This window comes from Vipera ursinii (assembly GCF_947247035.1).
Source record: "Vipera ursinii genome assembly, chromosome: 2".
NCBI classification, from domain to species: Eukaryota; Metazoa; Chordata; class Lepidosauria; order Squamata; family Viperidae; genus Vipera; species Vipera ursinii.
In genome coordinates, this window is record NC_139513.1 from 100,226,215 (window position 1) to 100,249,938 (window position 23,724).

At 37.8% G+C, this 23,724-nt stretch overlaps 1 protein-coding gene across 1 annotated transcript in view; it reads right to left on the reverse strand.

The window, feature by feature from the left end:
• Nucleotides 1-23,724, reverse strand: part of DOCK2 (dedicator of cytokinesis 2) — a 341,341-nt gene that overhangs the window by 233,409 nt on the left and 84,208 nt on the right. Inside the window, exons 24-26 of the mRNA XM_083351346.1 lie at nucleotides 17,545-17,615; nucleotides 17,025-17,128; nucleotides 6,012-6,157 (exon numbers count right to left, since the gene is read on the reverse strand). Of these exons, the coding sequence (XP_083207472.1) occupies nucleotides 6,012-6,157; nucleotides 17,025-17,128; nucleotides 17,545-17,615 (321 nt within the window). The remainder of the gene's footprint in view (nucleotides 1-6,011; nucleotides 6,158-17,024; nucleotides 17,129-17,544; nucleotides 17,616-23,724) is intronic.

Below are 23,724 nucleotides of genomic sequence, written 5' to 3' on the forward strand. Positions count from 1 at the left end.
TCACCTTAATGACTGTTTGAATATATTTAAGTGTATGAGTTGTTTTTACTTTGTTTTGTTCATTTTATTTTGACTTGACTTTTTAATGATTCATTTCATCCTGCTGATTTCAGTTTAAACTTTTAAGATACTGGCTTTAAAATACTTTTATTATATTGATTTTACCTTTACTTGAAAAATCTTGTTTTGAAAGGCAGTGTATGCTTTCTTTGTAAATAAGCAAACCTAGGCTGAGTTTGCATATTGTACTGGGTTATAATTTGATATGTGCAGTTTGTGTGTGGTATGAACCTATCCAGTGTGATAAGATATAGCATGGCTAATACCTTTAAAAACCATGATTAAATAAGCTATGGTTTGGCACAATGTGTGAACCTGGTGATTGACTCTCAGAAATTTCACAGCCACTTACCAGGCACAATGAAACTGGTCATGTCACAGTGTTTTAAAAACTCATCGAAACTGATTCTAATTTTCACCTACTCTGGAACATCCTGGTGTCTTGAGAAATGACTCAAGCCATCCCAGAATTGGAGCTGATATAAATTCCTGTGATTGGAATATCACACCAAGGGAGATTGATATTAGTTCTCATCCTGGGTGTTATATCAAAGGCATATGTAGTTTTTATCTTCAAGAATTGGCAAAAGTCCTAGTAAAAGCGTATCTCTATCTCCATGGATACTCCATCTGTATTAAAGTCACTGTAATTAAGATGAAGGGCTAGATGTTAGAATAAAAAGCTGTCGAATTAAAATAATTATTAATGGCTACAATATCCAACACCTGAATAACTCTCCTGCTTTGTATTATACACTGGGTTCATATTTAATGCACCAACAGTTCTTTTGCATTTCTGCTTATAGATCTCTTTTATGGATTACAGTACCTTCATAATTCAGCAGTGTGAATTGCATTCTGGTTTAGAGTGAATGTAAATAAGTTAGATAAGTATCTATATGGAAGCAGAGGTGACTGATGCACCTTCACATACTTATGGAAGTAGAACTCTACACATTATGGCAATTGAATAATACCTTGCCTAATTTTTCATTGCTGTTGTTGTACCCTTCCTAGAGCAGCTTAAGAGGTCATTGTCTTGCTGGAAAAAGTATCCTACAGTACATGCTGGAAAGGATGGGATGTCCCAAAAAAGATATCACCTTCCTTTTATAGAAAGGAATAGATATGATACTTTGAATGTCTTGGAGAAAATAACACCAAGCTTGTTTTTTCTGGGTTTATGCCTCAATTTATTTCAGTCCACAGGACAGTTTCTTGGTTCTATAATTAGGCATTGTTTCTGAAACTGTATGACCAACAGTAACTTTATTACTCTCACCTCCTGAGCTAATTATTAGGGTTATATTTATAGTCATATCTAATTAAGTAATGCTTATGATTCTTTGCTCTGGCTGCATTCACACATATATTAAACATTGGTTCATTTTAACTATTTATAATCTACAGTGTCCAGAATCATACCTTCTGCTATACCATAAACTATGGTAACTAGGTCCACACTAGACAAAAAGCCAAAATCATGGAACCAGGGATTAGTATAGGATGAGTGACTGTTTGGCCTATAGGAACAATAATTTTGCAAGAGTTAGGCTCCTATTTTTTTTTCTTAATTGCCATTATCTAATAACTGTTAAGCAACCTCATAAAATCTCACAGAGTAGCAATGTATTTTATAAAACATGAGCCACTTTCATAAAAAAAATTTGGGGGGGGAGATGTTTGGGTTTGACAGAGCGTTGATTGAAGTTGCAATCACTACCTTGACATCAGTGGTCTTTGTGTTGCCAAGCCTTCATTAACCCAGCCTACATTAAATATGGGTTTTCCTGCTTCAGTGCAACTTAAAATCTTGAGCAAATGCTTTTCCTAACTTAATTAAGCATAAATACATAATACTCTTGACACTTGCACTTTCCTAAGAATATTTAAACTTACAGATAATAGCCATCCACCTACTATTATTTCCCTAAGCCTTCTCAACTTCATCTTCTTTCTTTGATCAACGGTTATAGTGCCAGATGCCACAGTAGGGCACAGCAATTTCCAAAAGCAGCATCTGGCTGTTTGGCAGATTTCCCAGTTCCTCTTGGCAGATCTGGCATTTTCAGAGGGCATGTCATGTATTGCTGCTGGGTTCTGACAGAGTTTTCCTAAGAGGTTGTCCTCCCTCCCTCCCTCCCACCAACTCCCTCTGCCTTAATAACTCTAACAAATAACTTTAAGTCAGAGGCCTCTTGAGAGCTGTCTAATTAGATGCCACATTCTTTCCCAAAAGAGCTCCTCAAAGTACAGGTAGTCCTTAACTTATGAGCACAATTGAGCCCAAAATTTCTGTTGTTAAGTGAGACATTTGTTAAGTGAGTTTTGCCCCACTTAACTACTTTTCTTGCCACAGTTGTTAAATGAATGAATGCAGTTGATAAGTTAGTAACCTGGTTGTTACGTAAATCTGGCTTCCCCATTGACTGTGTTTGTCAGAAGGTTGTAAAAGGGGATCACGTGACCCTGGGACACCAGCAAAGGTTATAAGTATGAACCAATTGCCAAGCATCTGAATTTTGATCACATGATTCTGGGGATGCTACAAAGATTGTAACTCTGTAAAACATTCATAAGTCACATTTTTCAGTGCAGTTGTAACTTTGAATGTTCAATACTATTAAGTCAAGGATTACCTATAGTTGCTGGCTAATTAGGTTAAAGCTTACCTTTACTCAAAAGAGGCCCAGCTTGAAGTATTTACAAGTCAGTTTTTTAAAAACAAAAAAATAAATAAAAGCAAAGATGTAGATTTCAGGTCCAGGTTTTTAGTTTTGGAAAAGAGCTAAACAGAGTTAGGACAATAAAGGGGAATATTCGTAGCTCAGGGTTGACATGAGGGGTCCTTAGTGCTCTCTGAGCTTGCTTGTTTTCTTGCAGATGTTTCCTTACCCAAGCTAGGTAACATCAGTATTTAGTCAGAGCGAGGACAAACAAGCACTATTCCATGCTTCAAAGAATAGAGAAGAGTAAGGAATGCATGAACTCCTCTGTACAGATAATCCATGCAGAAGGAAATGCATGTCCCTCAGATAAGGTCTAAAGAAACACTGTTTATATGGGTGCAGAGATGAAACACAGTCTGTTTTACTCGGGATAAAAAGGCTTTCAGAATCAGGAATCCGTGATTCAAGAAATATTAAGCATAATAATTAAACATAATAGACTGGTTTTTTTCTATGCAGGCATAGCTTCAGGAAAAAGTCACAAGAGAGCCCATTTGCAATTATAATACATGCATGTTGCTTCTTTTGACATTTTTTAAAAAATCTGCAGCCTATTAGGCAGGTCTCCGTATCCACATCAAACCTACATTATATCTTGACACTACACTTTGGGCAAATATTTAATTGACCTGTGTGAAACCTTTCGGACACTGCTATGTTCAGTATCTTTTTCACTTGGATGCCACTGTGGAAAAGTAAGGCAGCAAAGGAAACAAGATAGATAATTTGAAGGATAGGAAAGGTAAAGGAAAAGGAAAAAGAAAGAACTATATAAGTAAAAAAACACAGTGATGCATCTAAGATATGTACACACCCTGGAGAAGATACAATAGGAATAGAAATATTAAATGTATCATTTAGTGACAATGACAGTGAGATGTTTAATTCTAAGTCCCCCAAATAAACTTAAAATGTGATTTATGACAAAAACAAGTCCTGTTTCGCCACACTGCTCAAACAATAAAAATGTGTTTGTGTAAGCTTTAACATGACTTTTTCCTCATTGAAGTACTGTAGAGCTTCAGTGGCCAATTAAGGGTTAGCACAAACAAGCATTGTCAGAATCCTATGTAGTAAAAATGATATAATAGATAAGAGACAAAACATCAAAGTACATTATAGGATCTATATCATGCTTACTCTATAATTATCCTTAAGAACTGTACTTGAAGTGTCAAGGGGGTGTGACAGCCACTGGGTTCAAATACAGTTTGCTGCTATTGTAACAGATTAATTTATAACCCTAGATAATAAACCCAGCTGCAGAAATTTATAGTGGGTGGTAGAAAAAAAGGGCCATGTAAAATCAAGCATTCTTAGTACTTTTCTCAAAGGTGATCTCGCTGAATGGCCAAGGACCAAACAAATGGCTACAATCCATTCATACTTATTTGGGAAATATCTTCTGGGAATACAGTGAAATCGTCAAATTAAACCTTTTCAGGGTAGGTTTTGACAAATATATTTCTCTCCTTTTTTATGAAGGCATTTAATCAAATTGTACTAACAAAGCAGTTATATTAAAACATGAGGGGAAATCATAAATTGGGTTAAACATTTGCCTCCATTAATTGCATTACACATCTGAATTAATAACATGATTTAAAACTGGGAAAATGAAGGTTTGGGTCACAGTTCTACAAGTATTCCTTTTTTTTCCATGCAGTGCAGTATGTTTAACCTTCTTTTCTCCTTGACCAGTATGAAAAATAAATCAGGATTCCATTACAGCTCTCTTGTTTCTGGATTGGTCACGTGAGAGGCCAAATCATTGTTTAAAATAAGTTCCACTTAAGTGAACAATCCAGCCTCAAACACCATAGCGTAAAATTGGCTTGCTTAGCAATTGACTAAAGTTTATTTTAAATGACAAGTTTTTGATATAGCACCACACTAGGAATCATGCAAAAATGGGACTGAATCTGTGTTTACTTTCTCTGTCCATGTAGTAGTAAGAGTGGTGTACATGTCAAAGTCTTGTCATTTAAAATCAGAGTCTTTACTCAGGGCATTTTTTGTTTATATCAGTCTTTGGTTTACTATGTGTAAATGCTACTTTTACTAGGTTTATGAATATTGAAGAGGCACATATTTTTAAGTCCATATTTAAACTTCAGTCAAGTGACTGTCCCATTTAGTGCCTCTTTAAAATATCAAGTTTTTTTTTTAAAAAAAAACTTGACATCTGATTTGGGAATTTTTTTTAGTTGATAGTTTCATTACATTTATTGTACTATAAAAGTTCTAATGATTTCCAAACTCCTTAAAGCTGCCAAGAGTCCTAAAGGCTTGCAACCGAGCATATCTATAATGAATAAATCATTTCTTTTAACACGGCCAAAGTGATCTAAACCACAACCACTCATCTGCTTAGCATAAAAAAATGAAAGTGAATAAATCTTATGGAAGATACTGAGATAATATCCAAAGAAGTGCTCTTTAAAAGATAAAGCAATAAGAGAACATGAATCAACTTTCAAAGAATAAAATTATTGGTATGCCAGTCGAAAATAAGATCCAATTTTAGTGATTTGAAATCTCTGGCCAGTCGATCACTAATGGATGTGGCATGTGTTTCCATGCTGCAATTATCAAGAGAAAAATGTTTTTAAAATGGCTGACATGTCACCATGGAGACTGCAGTCTGGAATCTGAATGAATTACTATCTGATTCAAGTTGCATGCATCAGATTATATCTAGCATCTTAACAAACAAAAGTAATGGATGGAGACATCTATACGATCAAACCAATAAAAGCAGTGCTGCATGATACACACTCTGCCCCTTTCATACATGCATGAGATGTCAGATACATGAATAAAAGGGAAGGAACTTGCATTCATTCGACACAATGCTGTTTTATTATTTGACCCTCTTGAACTCCTGCAGAGTCCTCTGGCACCACCACGTTCCCCATTTCTGAAATCATGAAAATAACTATAATTCAGATTTGCCTTCATTGTCAATTTCAACCAAAGACTGACATTTTAAAAAAAACGAACCACAAAACAGGGCAACTGTTATGTAAGTAATGCTAGAGATTATTTTTAACTTTAGCCGAAAGGATGTTGCATGTCTGCAGTATATTTCTGTTTCCCACACCACGGGTGTATGGGCACCTAGATTGATTATTTGGATTGTAAATAACTGCTACACCTTAATCAACACAGACTTGATAAATTGGAATCAGTTATATAATCCTGACACTTATTGATACTCACCGCATCTTGACAGCTGAGAACTTCTAGGATGCTGTTGAGTAATTCAATGCAATATTTTTTGTCTTGTACCATTTGTATTTCAACACTTGGATCCAATAATTTCTTCAGTTCTTTGGTAATTACAGGGAGAAGGATATCTCTACATTCTGAAAATAAACAATTTGCTACTTAAAAGACAAATCAAATATTTTCATGTTTACTGTTTTGAATGTTTACAGCATAGCTCTCCCTGATACAATCATTCTTAATTGCAATCTGAGGACACTAAAAATTTACATTTACGATTGTTAATAAAGGTATTAATACAAAGAAACAGATCTGCTGAATTAAAAGAGGAACACTAAAGCTACATCTTACTAAGTACTGGTGAACTGACTCTGCAGGCATTATGTGTCTTCTTTCAAAGTCATCATTCTAAAATTTGTCATGTTCTCTCATACTTCCCTGGAGAAGAAAATATGACGAACAGCTTAAAAAGGACAATAAAAGATAGCAATGTAAACTGAGTTATATTCTGCCTTGATTCACTTGTATTCAGTTAATATTGTCCACAGATAAAGTCCATACAGTCTCCGCAAGAATATTTGCTTCTTCACATTCTGAAGAAAAGACAACAACAAACAAACAATCCACTCCCTAACATCAAATCAGTATTTATGCTAGACTCGGTTTTATAAAATATGGCAGTGTGCATCTAAAATACATAAGAGAATGCCATATATCACCCTCCTTTTCCTGTATTTCAATACATGCCACACATAACATTAAAAAGAAAAAAAAATATCACTAATCTAAATATTTCCTTTTCTGATGGAGTCAGCAATAAAGTAGGAAAAAAATATAAAGTAGTCAAGAAAAGATTTGGTAAAAAAAAATAATGGTGTTGAAGGAGACAAAACTCCTTGCCTACAAATAATTTATAATTTCCAAATCTTTAAATGTGAACAAGTGCAGAAACAAAACACTCCCTCACTGAAAGTGTATTATAACTGAAGTAGTATGAAACTATTTTTCCTATGTTAATGGAAAACCTCAGCAGGAACTCTTCATTCTTTCACGTGCACAGTGATATCCTCACAAATTATTTGCTTCTATGAGAATATATGTTCCTTTTGTTCACTGTTCAGAATTATTAAGATGAATTTATCCATCTGAATCTGTGTGTGTAGGTGTACGTGGTGGGGAAGGAATGTGTGTGTGTGTGTGTGTGCATGGTGGGGAGACATTGTTATGACAGATATAGAAATGTTCTTTGGGTAGCAAAAATAGGAATGAATGGATGGATGGATAGATGGATGGATGGATGGATGAATGAATGAATGAATGAATGAATGAATGAATTCTGCCAAGGATGTAGTATTGGAACCGACCAGGTGGTTCCGCCCCAGGCGCCTAATGGACCCGGAACAGTTCCAGAGGGCGCTTGGGCCTATACCCATCACCCTTACCCACAACACAGTCGATGCTCTGGTGGATGCCTGGGAAACGGCGGCCACCGGGCCACTTGACTGCGTTGTACCCTTGCGACCTCTGACCCGGCGCAGATCCCGTTGGGCCCCATGGTTCTCTGTGGAGCTCCGGGAGATGAAGCGTCGGAGACGAGGTCTAGAGAGCGGTTGGAGGTCCAGCCGATCCGAATCTGACCGATTGCAGTTAAGAACCTTTATAAGGTCTTATCTTGTGGCGATAAGGACGGCGAAGTCTAACTACTTTGCTACCCTTATCGCGTCCGCAGATAATCGCCCAGCCGCCCTGTTTAGGGTAACTCGCTCCCTCCTTAACCAGGAGGTGAGAGAGGATCCCTTGCGGGGACGAGCCAAGGAGTTTAGTCATCATCTGGCGGACAAAATCGCTCAGATCCGGACCGGTTTGAACTCTGACTGGGCAGAGTCTGATGTGGAGGAATCGGGCGGTCTTGAGCATGTTATCTGGACTGAGTTTGACCCTGTTTCCCCTGATGATGTGGACAGGATCATGGGGAGACTGAGCACCACCACCTGTTTGTTGGATCCGTGCCCCTCCTGGCTAGCTTATGCAGCCCGGGAGGGGACACGAGGCTGGTTCCATGCAGTAATAACTGCTTCTTTGAAGGAGGGTGTCTTCCCTGCTGCCTTGAAGGAGGCGGTGGTGAGACCCCTCCTCAAGAAGCCTGCTTTGGACCCGGCTGTTTTAAATAACTATCGTCCAGTCTCCAACTTTCGCTTTTTGGCGAAGGTTGTTGAGAGTGTGGTGGCGCATCAGCTTCCTCTGTTCCTGGAGGAAACTGATTATCTGGACCCGTACCAATCGGGTTTCAGACCCGTACACAGCACGGAGACGGCATTGGTCACGCTTGTGAATGATCTCTGGAGGGCTAGGGACAGGGGTTGCTCCTCTGTCCTGGTCCTATTAGATCTCTCAGCGGCTTTCGATACCATCGACCATGGTATCCTGCTGCGGCGTCTCAGGGGGTTGGGAGTGGGAGGCACCATTTTACGGTGTTTCTCCTCCTATCTCCTGGGCCGCTCACAGTCGGTGTTGACGGGAAGGCAGAGATCCACCCCGAGGCCTCTTATTTGTGGAGTTCCTCAGGGGTCAGTTCTCTCGCCCCTCCTGTTCAACATCTATATGAAGCCGTTGGGCGAGATCATTCGTGGTTTCGGGGTGGGGTATCATCAGTACGCTGATGATACCCAACTTTTTCTTTCCACCCCGAACCAACCCAGTGATGCCCTCGCCGTGATGTCCCGGTGCCTGGAGGTGGTCCAGGTCTGGATGGGGAGAAACAGGCTCAATCCCGCCAAGACTGAGTGGCTGTGCATATCGGCATCTCGGGTCAACCAGACTATTCCATCTCTAACGGGGGGTGAGGTGTTACCCCCCGTTGATAGGGCTCACAACTTGGGCGTCCTCCTGGATTCACGACTCAATTTTGAAGACCACATAGGAGCCGTGACCAGGGGGGCTTTTGCTCAGGTTCGCCTGGTGCGCCAGTTGCGTCCCTATCTGGACCAAGATGCCCTACGCACAGTTACTCATGCGCTCGTGACCTCCCGTTTGGACTACTGCAACGTTCTCTACATGGGGCTGCCCTTGAGGACCACTTGGAGGCTTCAACTGGTGCAGAATGCGGCCGCGCGAGTTGTAATGGGGGTCTCCCGATACTCCCATGTTACACCTCTACTCCGCAAGCTTCATTGGCTTCCGGTTGCCCTCCGGGTGAAATTCAAGGTGCTGGTCATTACCTATAAAGCCCTACATGGCTTGGGTCCGGGGTATTTGAGGGAACACCTGCTGCCAGCATCAAGTGTCCTTCGTCCAGTGCGCTCCCACAGGGAGGGTCTGCTCAGGGTCCCACCGGTAAGAGATTGCCGGCGGGTAACACCCAGGGATAGGGCCTTCTCAGTGGGGGCGCCTGCCCTCTGGAACCAGCTGCCAGTGGAGCTGAGGACTGCCCCCGACCTCCGTTCATTCCGCCGGGGCCTGAAGACCTGGCTCTTCGAGCTCTCTGGCCCAGGCTGAGGAGTAATTTATTTTAATTTGGGTTTTAATTGCACAGGGTTAAGTTTAATCTTTTTAAATTGGTTTTAACTTTTGTATTGTTGGTTTTTTAATTCCCTGTAAACCGCCCTGAGTCTTCAGGGAAAGGGCGGTATATAAATGTAATAAAATAAAATAAAATAATAAATAAACAAAGAAATACATCAAAAAAAGATTGGAGAATAAAATCGTTCAACAAGGTTTGGTCCCTGCACCCATAAAGTCTATTCTTGAAGGTTTGGGACTTAATGAAATTAGATGAAATAGGGTACAGCATGTTGCTGAAGGATATTTGTGGAATTGTTATTTTTTAAATTGTACTTATTTATTCAAATTGGATGCTGCCAAACTCTATGCGACTTTGAGCAGCCCACAATTATTGAATAATAATAATAAATAGAACAAAATATAAAAAATAGACCAGTATAAAAATAACCACGAAATAATTGAATGTGTGCCATTCAGTCATATATGAAGATTCTCAGTCATCCAGGTCATGGTTGTCCCAAAGGTGCTTTAAAAAAAAAAACAACAATTGGACTTTCTTTATTTTGCTTGAAGACATTTCACTTCTCATCCAAGAAGTTTCTCAGTTCTAACTGAAGAAAACATCTTCAAGCAAAACAAAGAAAATCCAGTTGCCTTTTGAAAAAAAGCGCTTTTGGGAGTGCCATCAGGTCACTGTTAACAACTAGTGTCATATAAATACATATTTCCTATGAACAAAATAACTATGTGAGGGCAAGGGGAATTCAACGCACTCTACCCCAAGTCTTAAATAAATAGCCAAGGGTGTCAAGATCTCTGAGAACATTTTCAGGGTGAAATATGATTGCCCTGGCAATCTCTGATTTAGATTGAATGGTAGATCTTTGAAGATTTAACTACAATCTATTATTCATAAATCCTAGCCACTGACATTAGCAAAATCAGTTTACCCAAAACTCTTACTTTTGGGCATTTTAATTTTAAATACATGTTATTACAACAACTCTAATGTATATGGATAGTTCTGGGGATGGAGATGTACAGTATATGTATGGATGAATGGATGTGTGTGCATGTACACACACACACACACACACACACACACACACACACACAAAGAGAGAGAGAGAGAGAGAGAAGTATAAGGTGCATTTATTCTATGACCCAATAAATAGAAATTTCTTGGTAGCAATCCAAGTTCTCAGTTGTTTTAATGCTTGCAACTCTTAAAAGAAAGTAAGAGGAGATGAATTGGGTACAATTATGCAGGCAGAGCACTAAATGCTTATGTCATTATGGAGCTGAAAAAGTTATTGAGTGAAAAGGAGAGCTGAAACAGCAGGTGTAAATTAACTGAGACAGGACAATTAAAAAGCCTACATTCAAAAGTGATGGGAAGGTGCTTAGGCAGTAGGAGAAGTCAGGAGTTGATATTAAGACAGTCTTGCCCACCTATTGTCCCCCCAGATGTGTTAAAACTGTGAACAGACAACCTGCCATATTTGAAATGAACAGAGGTTTGTAGGAGATGAGTATGGATGGACACCTGTCTGAATGATGCCATGCAGATATGGTAAGTCATGTGGAGTTTCGTCTGACTTGATCTATGCAGGACTCATACAGTCAGTTTTCATTGACTGAGAAGAATATTCTCTCTTATTCTGTTTTGGAATGTAAAATGGGCTATTACTTAGGACCTATTTTTTCCATCCTATAATAATCTATACATAGGTAGTTTCAAAATCTGTGTCATAGATTTTAAACATCTCTTATTGTGGGGGGAAATATTTTGTGCATATATATCAGAAATGGATAACCTGTTCATGTTGCTGTTTACTGTACCTAATCATAAACTTAAGTACTCTGTGAAGAGAAAATTGGAATATATACTAATTGCTATGAAGTAGGGGGAAAAATATGCTAACCATGCAAGATGGGCTGCCCACTCTTTATGAAATACTGCAAACTATTTCATGCAGATTTCCATTCATCATGGACATGAATTAACTAATAACCAACTTAGCATGCTAATCTAAACATAATCATTATCTTTCTAGCCTTTAATTTAGCTATATTGGCTTTTTATTAGTGCTAATAGAAATTTATAGTGCTGTTTATTCCTATTCCATTTAAGATATCTTTAAATAAAGTAGACAATCCATTCTTAATTCCCATCTTCTAAAAATAAAAATAAAATGTTATGCCTGAATTATTGGTAGCAAACTATATTGATTATAGAAGATAGTTGTTTCTTTAATAGCTTGTATAGAATTTCTTAACCTGCAGGACATGTTACAATGCCTCACAATTACCACTTCATGTGACTAGCCAGGACAGACCATAAGGAATTCAGCTGCAATCTAAAGGAACTGGTTAAATGTATATACAGAAATATACTTTAGAGATGGGTTCCTAAGTGGCTTAAGACTGTATCAAGCTCCTGAGAAACCTTATTTCTGGCTCAGTGATCTCCCCAAATAAGCTGATCCTAATTAATTGCTACATCCCTGAAAATTCTCTGTGAGAATTAGGGCAAGCAACTTTGAACTAAAAAATAAGTATTGTGAGAAATGTACCCCGCAAGACGCTTTTTAAAGAAAAGAAATGGCAATGAAGCCAGACTGGTGGATGTATGGTAAAATAATATCTTTTAATTTTGGTGACCCTACCCTCAAGTGTAAGGAAGAGTTAGAATGAAAAGGTCATGTCTGCCATTGGTCTACATACTGGTACTTACAACTGAAAGAAAGATTTAAACTAAATAAAAAGAGTCATGAGTTTGACTTTGTTAAAAACGAATTGGAAATTTTACTATGTGGTAGTGATGATCATATTATTGCTAAGGTTTACCAAATGTTATTGAAACTGAATTTGGAAAGTGCACATGTAAAATACATGTATGATTCAGTGGGCAAGAAATTTTTGCTATAATGTGATGTTTGAACAATGGGAGAATATGTGGACACAATTCACACTAAACTATAAACTATAATGTAAAACTATAACTTTTATAAGACTGGTATTTAATGCCAGATAAGTTATCTAGAATGTATAAAGGTATCTCAAATTAATGTTGGAAATGTAAATGTAAAGAAGGATTTTTTTATCATTTATGGTGGACATGTGATAAAGCAAAGAAATATTGCAGTAGGATTCATATTTTAATGGAGAAAATTCTTAAAGTAAATATAAAGATTAAACCAGAAACTTTTCTTCTGGTTCTAATGGAAAAAAAACTTGGGGGGGGGAAAATTGGAACTCTGATTTTATATATGTTGACGGAAGCAAGACTACTCTACACACAAAAATGGAAGTTGATGGAATTAGCAGAGATGGCTAAACTGACTGTTAAAAGAAAAGAATTAATATAAGTACTTTTGTTTCTACTTGGAAACCACTTCTGGACTTTGTGCTTGAGGTGAAAAAAAATGATACTTTGATTTTGGGTTTTACTGATTAGATTGATTTGTTGATATAGAAAGGTTAGTTCATACTACTACAGAAAAGTAAAAAATTGAGGTTCGATGTTAATGCCTTAGTTTATTGCAACAGAGGCAGTCAGAAGTCAACACCGTTTTCCCTTCCCCCCCCCCGTTTCCCACATTTCTCTTTTTTTTCCTTTCTCTTACCTTTGTTCCTTATTATTTGCTTTTGTATTTTTATGTTTTATATTATAAGTGAATAAGAATAAAAATTTATTGGAGAGAAAATATGTACCTTTAAAATTCATTTAAAACAGTAGTATCTTGCTTACTATTTTAGACTCTTCTACCATGATGCCAAAAGGAAATAAATTAAAGATGATTTCAGTTGAAGTTCAACTCAACATGGACCTATCTATTCAAAGAATTTTTGGCAACTGACATGAGTCCTTCGGGGTGATTTTATTTAGGACTGACTTGTGTTTGCTCTATAGAAGGAGATTGAGGCTAAGGTTGAGATGTAATACAATTGGTGTCTACACTGCATAACTAGTTTTCTCATCTCAGTAGCATCTTCCCAGTCTTCCCACTTTTTAAACTTTAACAGTTGGGTAATACAAAACAAAAAACAAAAACCCTTCTTGTTTTGACCTTAGGAAAACAGAACAGAAGCTTTGGTTACAATTTGAATAGACAAATGTTTTCAAGGCTAAAACAAATTGTATAACTCAAGAGACTTCTTGAGTAAATAATTTTGGATAAGCAAACTGCATCTAATATTATTGCAGTATATACACTCCATGTTGCATTATGCTTATATTTTACAGGATGTCCTTTTAAAGTCTCAGTAGTCATTGTTAATTGATTCCAGGGGGAGCAATGGGTACCAACAATGATGAATACCAACCATTTTCTCCCCATAAGGAATAATGTAGTGAATCACAAGACAGCCAACAAGTTCTAACTTTTGCTTTGAGCATGAAACAAACAATGAGTACCCAAAGCAAAATTTCCACATCAAAATGCGTTGAGTACCAATTTGGATGGCTTTCAAAGCAGCTGACTACCAAAGTGCAACGGTCCTTGTGCAATTTCAAAATTATGATTTTTTACTATAGGAAATGCTTTAGACTTGTCTATAGTAAGATATGCCATTTTCATAAAGGCTGTAAATTATCCTATTTTGGACACACCTGAGTAGACCTTGAAAAAAAAGTCAAATTTGATTTGTGCTTGGCTAAGAGAGCACCAGGCATAGGGAAATTAAAAAAAAACACCTCCTGAAAAAAGCAATAGCAAACCAGTTCTCTACTTGGTTTACAAAAAAAAAACCCTGTGTAACGTACATATAGCCTCATTAGAGGTCTCCAGAAGTGAACTTTATTCAAAAGAAATGTTGCTTTACAGCTGATACAAAGGACAGGAGTGATGGTGGGTTTGTTTGCCATTTCCCCTTGAAATGTTTTCTCTTTTAACTGACTTTAGATGTAGGAGTAACTCACTTCTAAAGAACAATTGGGAAAAAGAGTTGAAGGGAGAGAGGAGAATCATGGGAAAGAGAATTCACTGCATTGTTTCCATTTACTTTTGAAGCATGTAAAAACTATATGTCTCCTACCATCCTTACTTTAGAATACCCAACATATGCTGGGCTGTGAAATCATCCCAGAAGTCCTTCCCTCCCTATATCTGAGGAGATGAATTTGCAGGAATTCTTTCTGCTGTAATGTTCAAAGGTATGTACCATAATTGAATAGTTCATCATACATTTTGCAAAATGTTTTGGATTATCCCCATATAGAATCTCATGACTTCATGCAAAATCCTTGTAGCATATCTCAAGTTCAGCAGGTGTTTTTGTACCATAGAGTCCCCTTGTTGATATGCTTGGGCTCAAGGTAGTTTCCCAAATACACTATGTCATTGTCACAGTTCTGCAATCTTCAAAGTGTTTTTATTTTATTTTAATAACCATATTATGCATTTGGTTATTATTATTTGCTAGGTGTTTTACTCATTCTTTACACCTGGCACAGGAAACAAGTTTCTAACCCTGCAATCCTACCCAGGCCTCCTTGAAAGTGGTAAGCACTAACAAATTTAATGGGACTTAATTCCAAGTACTGAGGTGTTGAGGTTTTTGCCTCTCTTAATGTACCAATGAGTTCATACAGATTCATATATCCATGAAGTACTGATTCATAATTTATTCAATTATCCCCTTTCTGGATCTGTATGTTAAACTATTGCACCAAACATGCATATTACATTCGCCCAATTTGACTGGTGATGACACCAGGGGTTGAATGCTTTGTGCTCTGGTATCTCATGTGAACTCACTCATGTAATTAGCCACTGACCTGAATTAACAGCTTCACCTTGTCTTCCTAAAACTAACAGTACTTTTTAAGAGTTTGGCAGCTATAGTTTTTAAAATGAAGAAACTGTGGCCATCATAAATTATTTGGCATGTAAGGAAGGTTTACTTGACAGATTTATCAAGTAACTGAGCAGTCACTTAAAGGAAAAAATGTCTCCCCCAGCAAGATTTGCTGTTTAATTTGTGTCCTTTAATGGAGATATCTGACTCAAAAAGATCCCAGACAGATTTCAAATTTTATGCTACCATTCACAAATGTAACTCACCATAATTCTAATTTAACACCTCCAATATCTTTTAAAGAATATTGATATTAACCTTCAACTTTACTATCCATGTATTTGTGTTGCTTTTAAGATATGAGGTCCAAAAACAACAGAGGGAAGGGGGTAAAAGCATCAGATCCCATCATATTTATATTCATTAATTCAAATGTCACTTTTATATAACATTTAAGTTATTACAAAGTAAATCTTCTTTTTACTGATTTAAATCTTCTAGTTGAAAACAGAGCATTGAGATGTGAAAAGAATTACTTGATTTCTTTTCATCATATTTTATAAAACTCTTTGAGACAATCACATAAGCTTCCTCCAGGCAGAATTAATGGCTTTCTTACAATAAAAAATGAGAGGTACCTATTTTGCAAACATTTTCATGAATGTTGGAATGTTAGAAAAATTCTGAATAGCTTTCTGTATTGTTATTAAATTATGGATTTCCTTGAAAGGCTTTTGACATAACTTATTTTTAAATTAATAGGATGAGATTTCCCCAATGAAATCCCAGAGAAAAACTAGATGCCAGTTAATTTAACATTTGATCTAAGTAATGATCTATCCATCCATCCATTTATCCATCCATCCATCCATCCATCCATCCATCCATCCATCCATCCATCATCTATCTATCATCATTCAAGTTTCAGCCTGCTTACCATTAAAAATAATTTGGAATAGGGATAACTTTGCAAAAAACAAAACAAGAGAAATCCTAATGCCATTGTTATTTCTTGGTAGAATGGACATAAGTGTTCACAAAAGTTGCTTGTTCTGAGGGAATAAATGCTGTCAAATTTCAGATGAATAGCTTCAAAAAGTTATTCAGCAAGAACCAAACTAAAAACCATTGTTCTGGTTAGTAATAAATACTGCCGGATAAGAGGTCCACATGACATGGCAAAAAAGCAGCTCTGCTTCATAACAAACTCTAACAGAGTATTCTCTATGAGCCTCTAATTCAGGGGTGTCAAACTCACAATGTCACGTGACGTGACGTGACGTATCGCGGCTTTTTTTCTATTGCCGGCAATGGAGTACGTGCAGTTTTGCCTTCACACATCCGGTCTGCGGGCCGGCAGTTCGACACCCTGCTCTAATTCTTAGACTAGTTTGGCTCTACCTGTTCTCATAATATGACATCATAGCTATTCCACTTGTGGCCACTGGGAGGCTAAACAAATTATGGTTCAGTCCTGGGCAGAAAAAAGTTACCAACTTATGTCAAACACAAGCAATCCATTTTGTGAGAGCCCAGGTAGTACAGCACATATTTCTTTTAGTATTAAACCAATACTTTCCAAACCAAAAATTATAATGGTTTGGGATGGTTAAGTTTGCTAAGGCAAGTTTAGAAGAAGGAGCCATGCCTATGACCTTTGAGGAGATCTTTATGAACACTAAAGTGATTCTCATTATTATTTACCTTGTTTTTTAAAGAGACTGCTGTGTACAATTTCTGTCATTGATTGAACCTTTTGCTTCTGCAACTTTGCTGGAATGCAGGTGAAAAATTCATGTAAAAGCTGGCTGTAAATAAAAAAAGATAAGATCAATCAGAATGTTTGGTCAGGAAATTGCTAAGACTTAAGACGGTCATGCAAAGACTATGAGGAGACTTTTGAGAAAAGGTAATATTAAACAAATAAGAAACTAGTGGGATATGGAGTCCCTTGGGTATAGCAAGGTAATTGGGGGAAAAACCTTAATGAATAAAACATTAAAGGCTCTATATCTAGTTGCAGGAATTTAATGCTTTCTGGGCAAGTTTCCTATGCAAATGGGATTGCTTACATTATGCCTGAAATTATGTAAGACTGAGCCAGCAGAATTCAGATTTATGCCAGAAATGTACTGCAATCTTCAACCTGACTATCTGAAGATACATGCCAAAACTGAAGGCATCTAAGTGCCCTGATGTTTTTGAACTCCAAATGTCATCCCACCTGAGCAATTTGACATCAAAGACTGTTTCTACATCTTGGAGAACAGATGCAATATACTTCAAGGCAGCCACCTGAAAGAAAAATAACATAGTTGATCATATTTTCTGTTTTCCGAAAGTCCAAATAAACTTACATAATTTAGAACTAGGTTTCACTAAAAACCCAAACAGAACCTATAATTTAGAAGTGTCCACAGGTCTTTAGTGAACTGGACTCTGGAGCGTATAAAGAAACCAACAACATTGAAAGAATAGAAAATAATTTCAGATTTTGCCAGTGGTTTGTTCACCAAGCTTGTTTCAATATAGCTTCTGAACATTTCATTAACAAACTAGGTAACATCATTAGCAGGACTTTCCTGTCCTATTCTCCTTATCTTATAAATGTCTTGAGTGCCAGTGTGGTCAGTTGATTATGCAATTGGTTGTCTGCTTAGAGCTATACTTAAATTCTGAAGCAGCTGATTGGTTCTCTTGTTGATTGGCAGTTCAAATGGTCTGGTTTCTTACATATTCATATGCTGGATCTAGATAAATATGCTTGTTAATTGCTCCTTTGGTAGAATGCCAGGCCTCAATAAATTCATGTGTGTGACAGATGTTGGCATGCCCAATGATTTTTTGTTCCTTCCCAATCAAATTGGTGTTATTTATCATCAATGTGTTGGAGATCAGGGATTTTTGGTCATGCCATTTAACTTCTAGTTGATTTTCATGAACCCTTGTTTTCAACTGCCTTCCAACAATATCTTCCAGGCTATTTTTACTGAGAAATGCCTTACACTAACTTTTCATTTATCAATATTACAAGCCTATAAATTTTTCCTAGGTCTCCTGCTATTGACTCATACTTATGGCAGTTATATGCGGATTTTCTCAGACTCCACTGTCAAGTCATTTAGAGACAATTTTTTCATGGTAAATTGAACTTCCATCTATTCTTAACAATCTAGATTTGCTAGAAATGGCCCCCACTGTGCATAATAGGCATACATTTTCTTTCTTTGGGGAGGTTCCTATTTTAAGGAGATTCCTTCTGGGGGAAAAAAAAGTTAGTGGTCACATGGGATCAGCAGAGGTCCTGGGAAACAGTAGAGGCCCCTCCCTATTCTGAATTCTAGATTCTGAAGGCCAAATTAGATCACTATAACGTGAAGCAGCTTCAGGAAGCCCATGTTCACAAGAGAACTACAAGAGTAAGCAAATCATGTGTGTACCCTTTTTTCTCAACGGTAGTACAATAGCTATTATATTTACCGCTAAAAAGCAATAACATCTTGGGCTCAAACTTAGAGAACTTTTCTAAGAGGTACATCTTGCTTTCTCTAGGTCACTTTGACTGTTAAATAAATTCCACACAAGGACTTCCGGTGGCTCCGCGGCGACGGAGGGAGCCTTCCCGGGCTGCCCGCGGCTCAGCTGGTGTTTTTTCGCCCGAAACAGCGCCGATCAGCTGTTCGGGCGAATCCGAAGCCCCCTCCTCGGGAGAAGAGGAGGGGGCGAGCTCCCAGGTAGGGGTAGAGTTCTCCAGGGCCGCCTGAGCTTATGGCTTGGGCGGCTGAAGGATTGAACTCCCCCGTAGCCTGGGTTGCTCCCAGCTGGCCGTCGCCTCTGCTCCTGACTTCTTGGAGCAGAGCCAGCCGTCTGCGACCACCCCTGCCTGAAGGAATGACTATGATTTAAAGGAGCAGGCAGAGCGATACAAGAGGAAATGGTAAAGAGGATTACTATGTTTTACTCTCCAGCTTGATGGACTTTTTTGGATTACAAATCTGAAGTGAAAGTGCGTCATATTTGGTAAAAGATGGCGGCTAAACCACCCCCTAAAACTCTTCGGAGTGCTGGAACTTCTCCCGTGCAACAATCATTATTGCAGGCGCTGCATCCTCCTGATGTATTGACATCAAAGGACTTACAAGATACTCTTGAAAAACATACCCAGGTAATTTTGGAATCAATTAATATTAGATTTGCACAGATGGAGGAGAAATTGGAGAAATTGGAGGAGAGAATGGAGGAGAGGATGGAACAGAAGCTCAAAGCGATGAGGGTAGACATCTTGACTTCAGTGTTTAAAGTGGCTCGGTGTGTGGAAGAATTGGAGGAAAAGCTAGAAGACTTGTCTCAAAAGAATGCTATATTAGAAGCAAAACTATTGGAGAATGAAAATAAAATGGAAAGGGAACTGTGTCTTGCTCAATATTTCCAGATGCAGTTTGCCATTAGAATTAGAGGCTTAAAGGAGAATACTAAGGAAGATCTAAAGCAGCTGGTTTCTGAGGCTTTTGAAATAGTGTTGAAACAGCCAGCATCTGAAATAAAAGGAGGCATGGACAAAGTGTTTCGTGTGAATTCATGGATTGCCAGACAGAGAAAGTTGCCTAGAGATGTGGTGGTATATTTTGCAAAAAGGGAAACTAGAGATGAAGTTATACAAGCTGCTTATGATACTAAAGTTATGATTGCTAATCAAGAAGTTTTGGTCTTAAAAGAAATTCCTCCAAAGATTCTAAGGAGAAGGAAGGATTTTACATTTCTTGTGCAAGAGCTCAAGCAGCGAGATATAAGGTTCAGATGGGAGATCCCAGTGGGGTTGATGGTGACGCACGAAGGTAAAAAGTACCGTTTGGTTACTGTGATGCAAGCGCGTGATTTCTACAATAATGTTTTAAATGCAACGCCATTAACACTTTTGGAAGCTGGAAAGGGATCTGGAGAAGGAGTGCATCAAGAGGCCGAAGATGGTCAGATAGAAGACAACGGTGTTGGAGGAGATCAAGATACAACCTCGTCGGATGAATCTATAAAACAGAGGGTGACGCATGCTGCTGCAAAACGATCTAAGAAGAGAAAGTAGCAGGAATTGCAGAAGTCTATGGAACTTTTACGATATAGTCAAGTAGTCAAGTAGGGGAGGGGGGAAAAGATTTGGGTGTAGACGCAATATATTTTTATATTTGGTGGTTCTGTGGAAAGGGTGAGCTTTTTTGGATTGTGGTACTGGAAGAGGAACGGCCGATTACAGAAGAGTTGACTTTAAAGTTTTTTGATTTGGGATCCTTGGTTAATTTGGAAAATTATTTGTAAGAATGTTATATCATGGAATGGATAAAATGGATGGAGTTTATTTAGGATAAGTATAGGGTTGAGAAGGGGTTTTTTTTCTTCTTTTTCCTTTTTTTTGTCTTTAATATATATTTAATACTATTAAGGTTTGTTCCATTCTATATAAGCTAGAGAGTGTCCTTTTCTTATTCTAGTTTTTTTATACATATATTTAATATTGTTAAGGTTTGTTTTATCCTATATAAGCTAGAGAGTGATGGATTTTAGAATTTATAGTTGTTAGTATATGGTTGCTTAGGTTTGCTTTTTATATATATATATATATACCTTGTATTCAGCTCTGGGAAGTAGGGGGGGAGGGGGGAGGTAGGGGGGGAGGAGGGAGGGGGGAGGAGGGGAGGTAGGGGGGGAGGAGGGAGGGGGAAGGGGGTTTTTTTAAAGGAAAATTGTATTTTAAAACTTTTCAATAAAAATAAATAAATAAATAAATTCCACACAAGAAAGTCTCCTGCATTTCAGAGGCTTTTTTTTTAACTATACAGTTACATATTGATTCATCTGCCCTCTTATTCCCTCCCAAATCCACTTCCCAAAATACAATTATTGCAGTATAAAAGTTGAATGGATACATTTCACCACTTCTGGAATATGAGGAAAAAAGATGTGTTATTGTTGTGATTCAGGGTCAGCCTGTGGGTTCGGCAGTTGGGTTGGACGATTCAGAGGAGGAGGAGGAGGGGTTTTTTGGAGAGCCTGCAGAGGACAGTTCTGAGGCTTCGCAGAGCTCTCAGCCAGGCCCCTCTCATCTGGTTACTACGCAGACCCAGCTGTGTGAGCCTTTCAGCATGGATGAAGATGACCCACAGCTGGCCCTGTTCAAGGATGCCCGACGCAGGAGGCAGTCAATCGGGAGTAAACAGAGGAAGGCAATGGGGCACCTCAGAAGGAGGCAGAGAGAAGCCACGCCTTGAACTGTTTAAAAGGGGAATGTGTGGGAGGGCTGGTTTGCTGAAGGCAACCGTTTGAATAGCTCCTGTTTTCATGGTTCATGTTTTTGTTTTGCTCTGTTTGCTCTGTTTTGTGTCAATAAATTTGGCAGGCTTAGTTCCAGCCTCTTGCTTTTTGTAAAGGGGTTGTCCCTGCCTTTTCTGCAGGGCCGGTAGTAGGCTGGAACAGAACAGTTATATAAGCCTAATGTGGATTGTCTTTCTCAACCTTCAAGAAATATATGCAGAACTCCAGGTTGAATGTTGGCCTTTGGTTCAGTTTAAATTCCCAAAGCTGTAAAGTTAACAGAGTGAATTGGCCAGTCATGCTCTGGTGAGTGTTTTTAAAGACTAACTAAAAGCAAAGAAACACAAAAAGTCAGTGTTATTTGTGCTATGGTAATGGAAAAAAGCATCCCTAGCAATATTAATGTAATTTATTTATGTACTAGGTTGTTTTTATCATTAATATGAGTTTTAAAATTGCTGATGGAGCTACCCAGAGCTTGATATAAGAGACAGACAGCTATATGTTTTAAATAAATAAGTAAATAAATAAATAAATAAATAAATAGATATAAGTATATTGATTGTATTTGCCTCTGCCTACTTCGATGGTTTAGCTTAAAAAAAATTGCTCCTAATAAGCAAAGCCATTCAGAATATTAGCCATGGTCATGGCTGTTGAATATTTATGAAGGGGTATTTGACTACTCCCACTGCAACTTTAAAATTTAGGTGGTTCCATCACAACAAATTTATGACTGTAGAGAATATGTGATGGAAATTAAGAGTCTCTCAAGTTTGGTAACAAGAAAACAAGTCTTTCTGCTCTTTTATTGTCAGGGCAATAGAACTGAAACCATGGCACAAAAGAAATTAAAAATTATTTTCATTCCCCCCCCCAATATATTGTCCAATAATGCTGTCCAATAGAGAAGCACTAGAGTTGTGGGAATACTGCTTGTTCCGCTGACTACATATATGAAGAGATGTTAATGATCCACTGAGTATTACACTGCTATAATTTGCAAAAGAAAGTAAATACGCAATAAATAGCAGTTGACAATAAGCTTCCCTTCCAGGATAAGATGCTTCTGAACACCAGTTGCAGAGAAAGAACAGCAGGAAAGGGCTGTGTATCCATCTTCTCCTTCTGAGCATCAAACATTTACTTATTTATTTATTTATTTATTTATTTATTATTTCTACACTGCCTATCTTATCTAAATATACTCTGGGTAGTTTAAAATAAACATGTAAAAACTGGTTTATATACATAAATACAGCAAAGTTAAAACAGAATTAAGAATGAAGTTAAAATTAAGGTTTTCGTTGTTCAGTCACTAAATTGTGTCTGACTCTTCACGACCTCATGGAGCATAGCATGTCAGCCCCCCCACCCCTCATCCTCCACTGTCTCCCTAACTTTGCCCAAATTCGTGTCCACTGTGTCAATGACACTATGTAACCATCTCATCCTCTGCCATCCCCTTTTCCTTTGGCTTTCAATCTTTCCTAACATCATTTTTCCAATGATTCCTCTCTTCTCATTAGGCGGGCAAAGTATTTGAGCAAAATTAAGATATTAGAAGTTTTTAAAAAAGCAGAGGGAGCATGGTCACCTAACCAGCCACCCACAGGGTCACAGTCTCTTTTTGACTTCTATGCCATGTCCCATGTCTTCATCAACCAGGCTCTTATGTTCTAACCATTGGCATGATTGATTCCATTTCAGCTCCATTTTCAAGGCACAGTATTATGCACTCCATTTCAGTCCATTAAGAGAGCTAACATGAAAAGCCATTTTTGTAATACTGCTGGGGTAAAGGAACCTGGTGAATTTAAATGTGTTATATATTTTTATCCCATATATCTTTCAAGAAACTTAGAGTGATGTACATTTTGCATAACTTCTATTACGTTATCTTTATGTTGAACTTAGCCTTTTGCAGTCAGCAATTCTGGGGATTGTTTGTTTTACTTTCAAAACAGCTGGAAACATAAACCTACAAAAATAATATTGTAATAAAATGATAATAAAAGTTTAAATTATTTCTCAAGTGAGGAGTCACACTGTTTAAAACTAGTAGTAATACAGAACATTAAATTTAATCAAATCACTATCT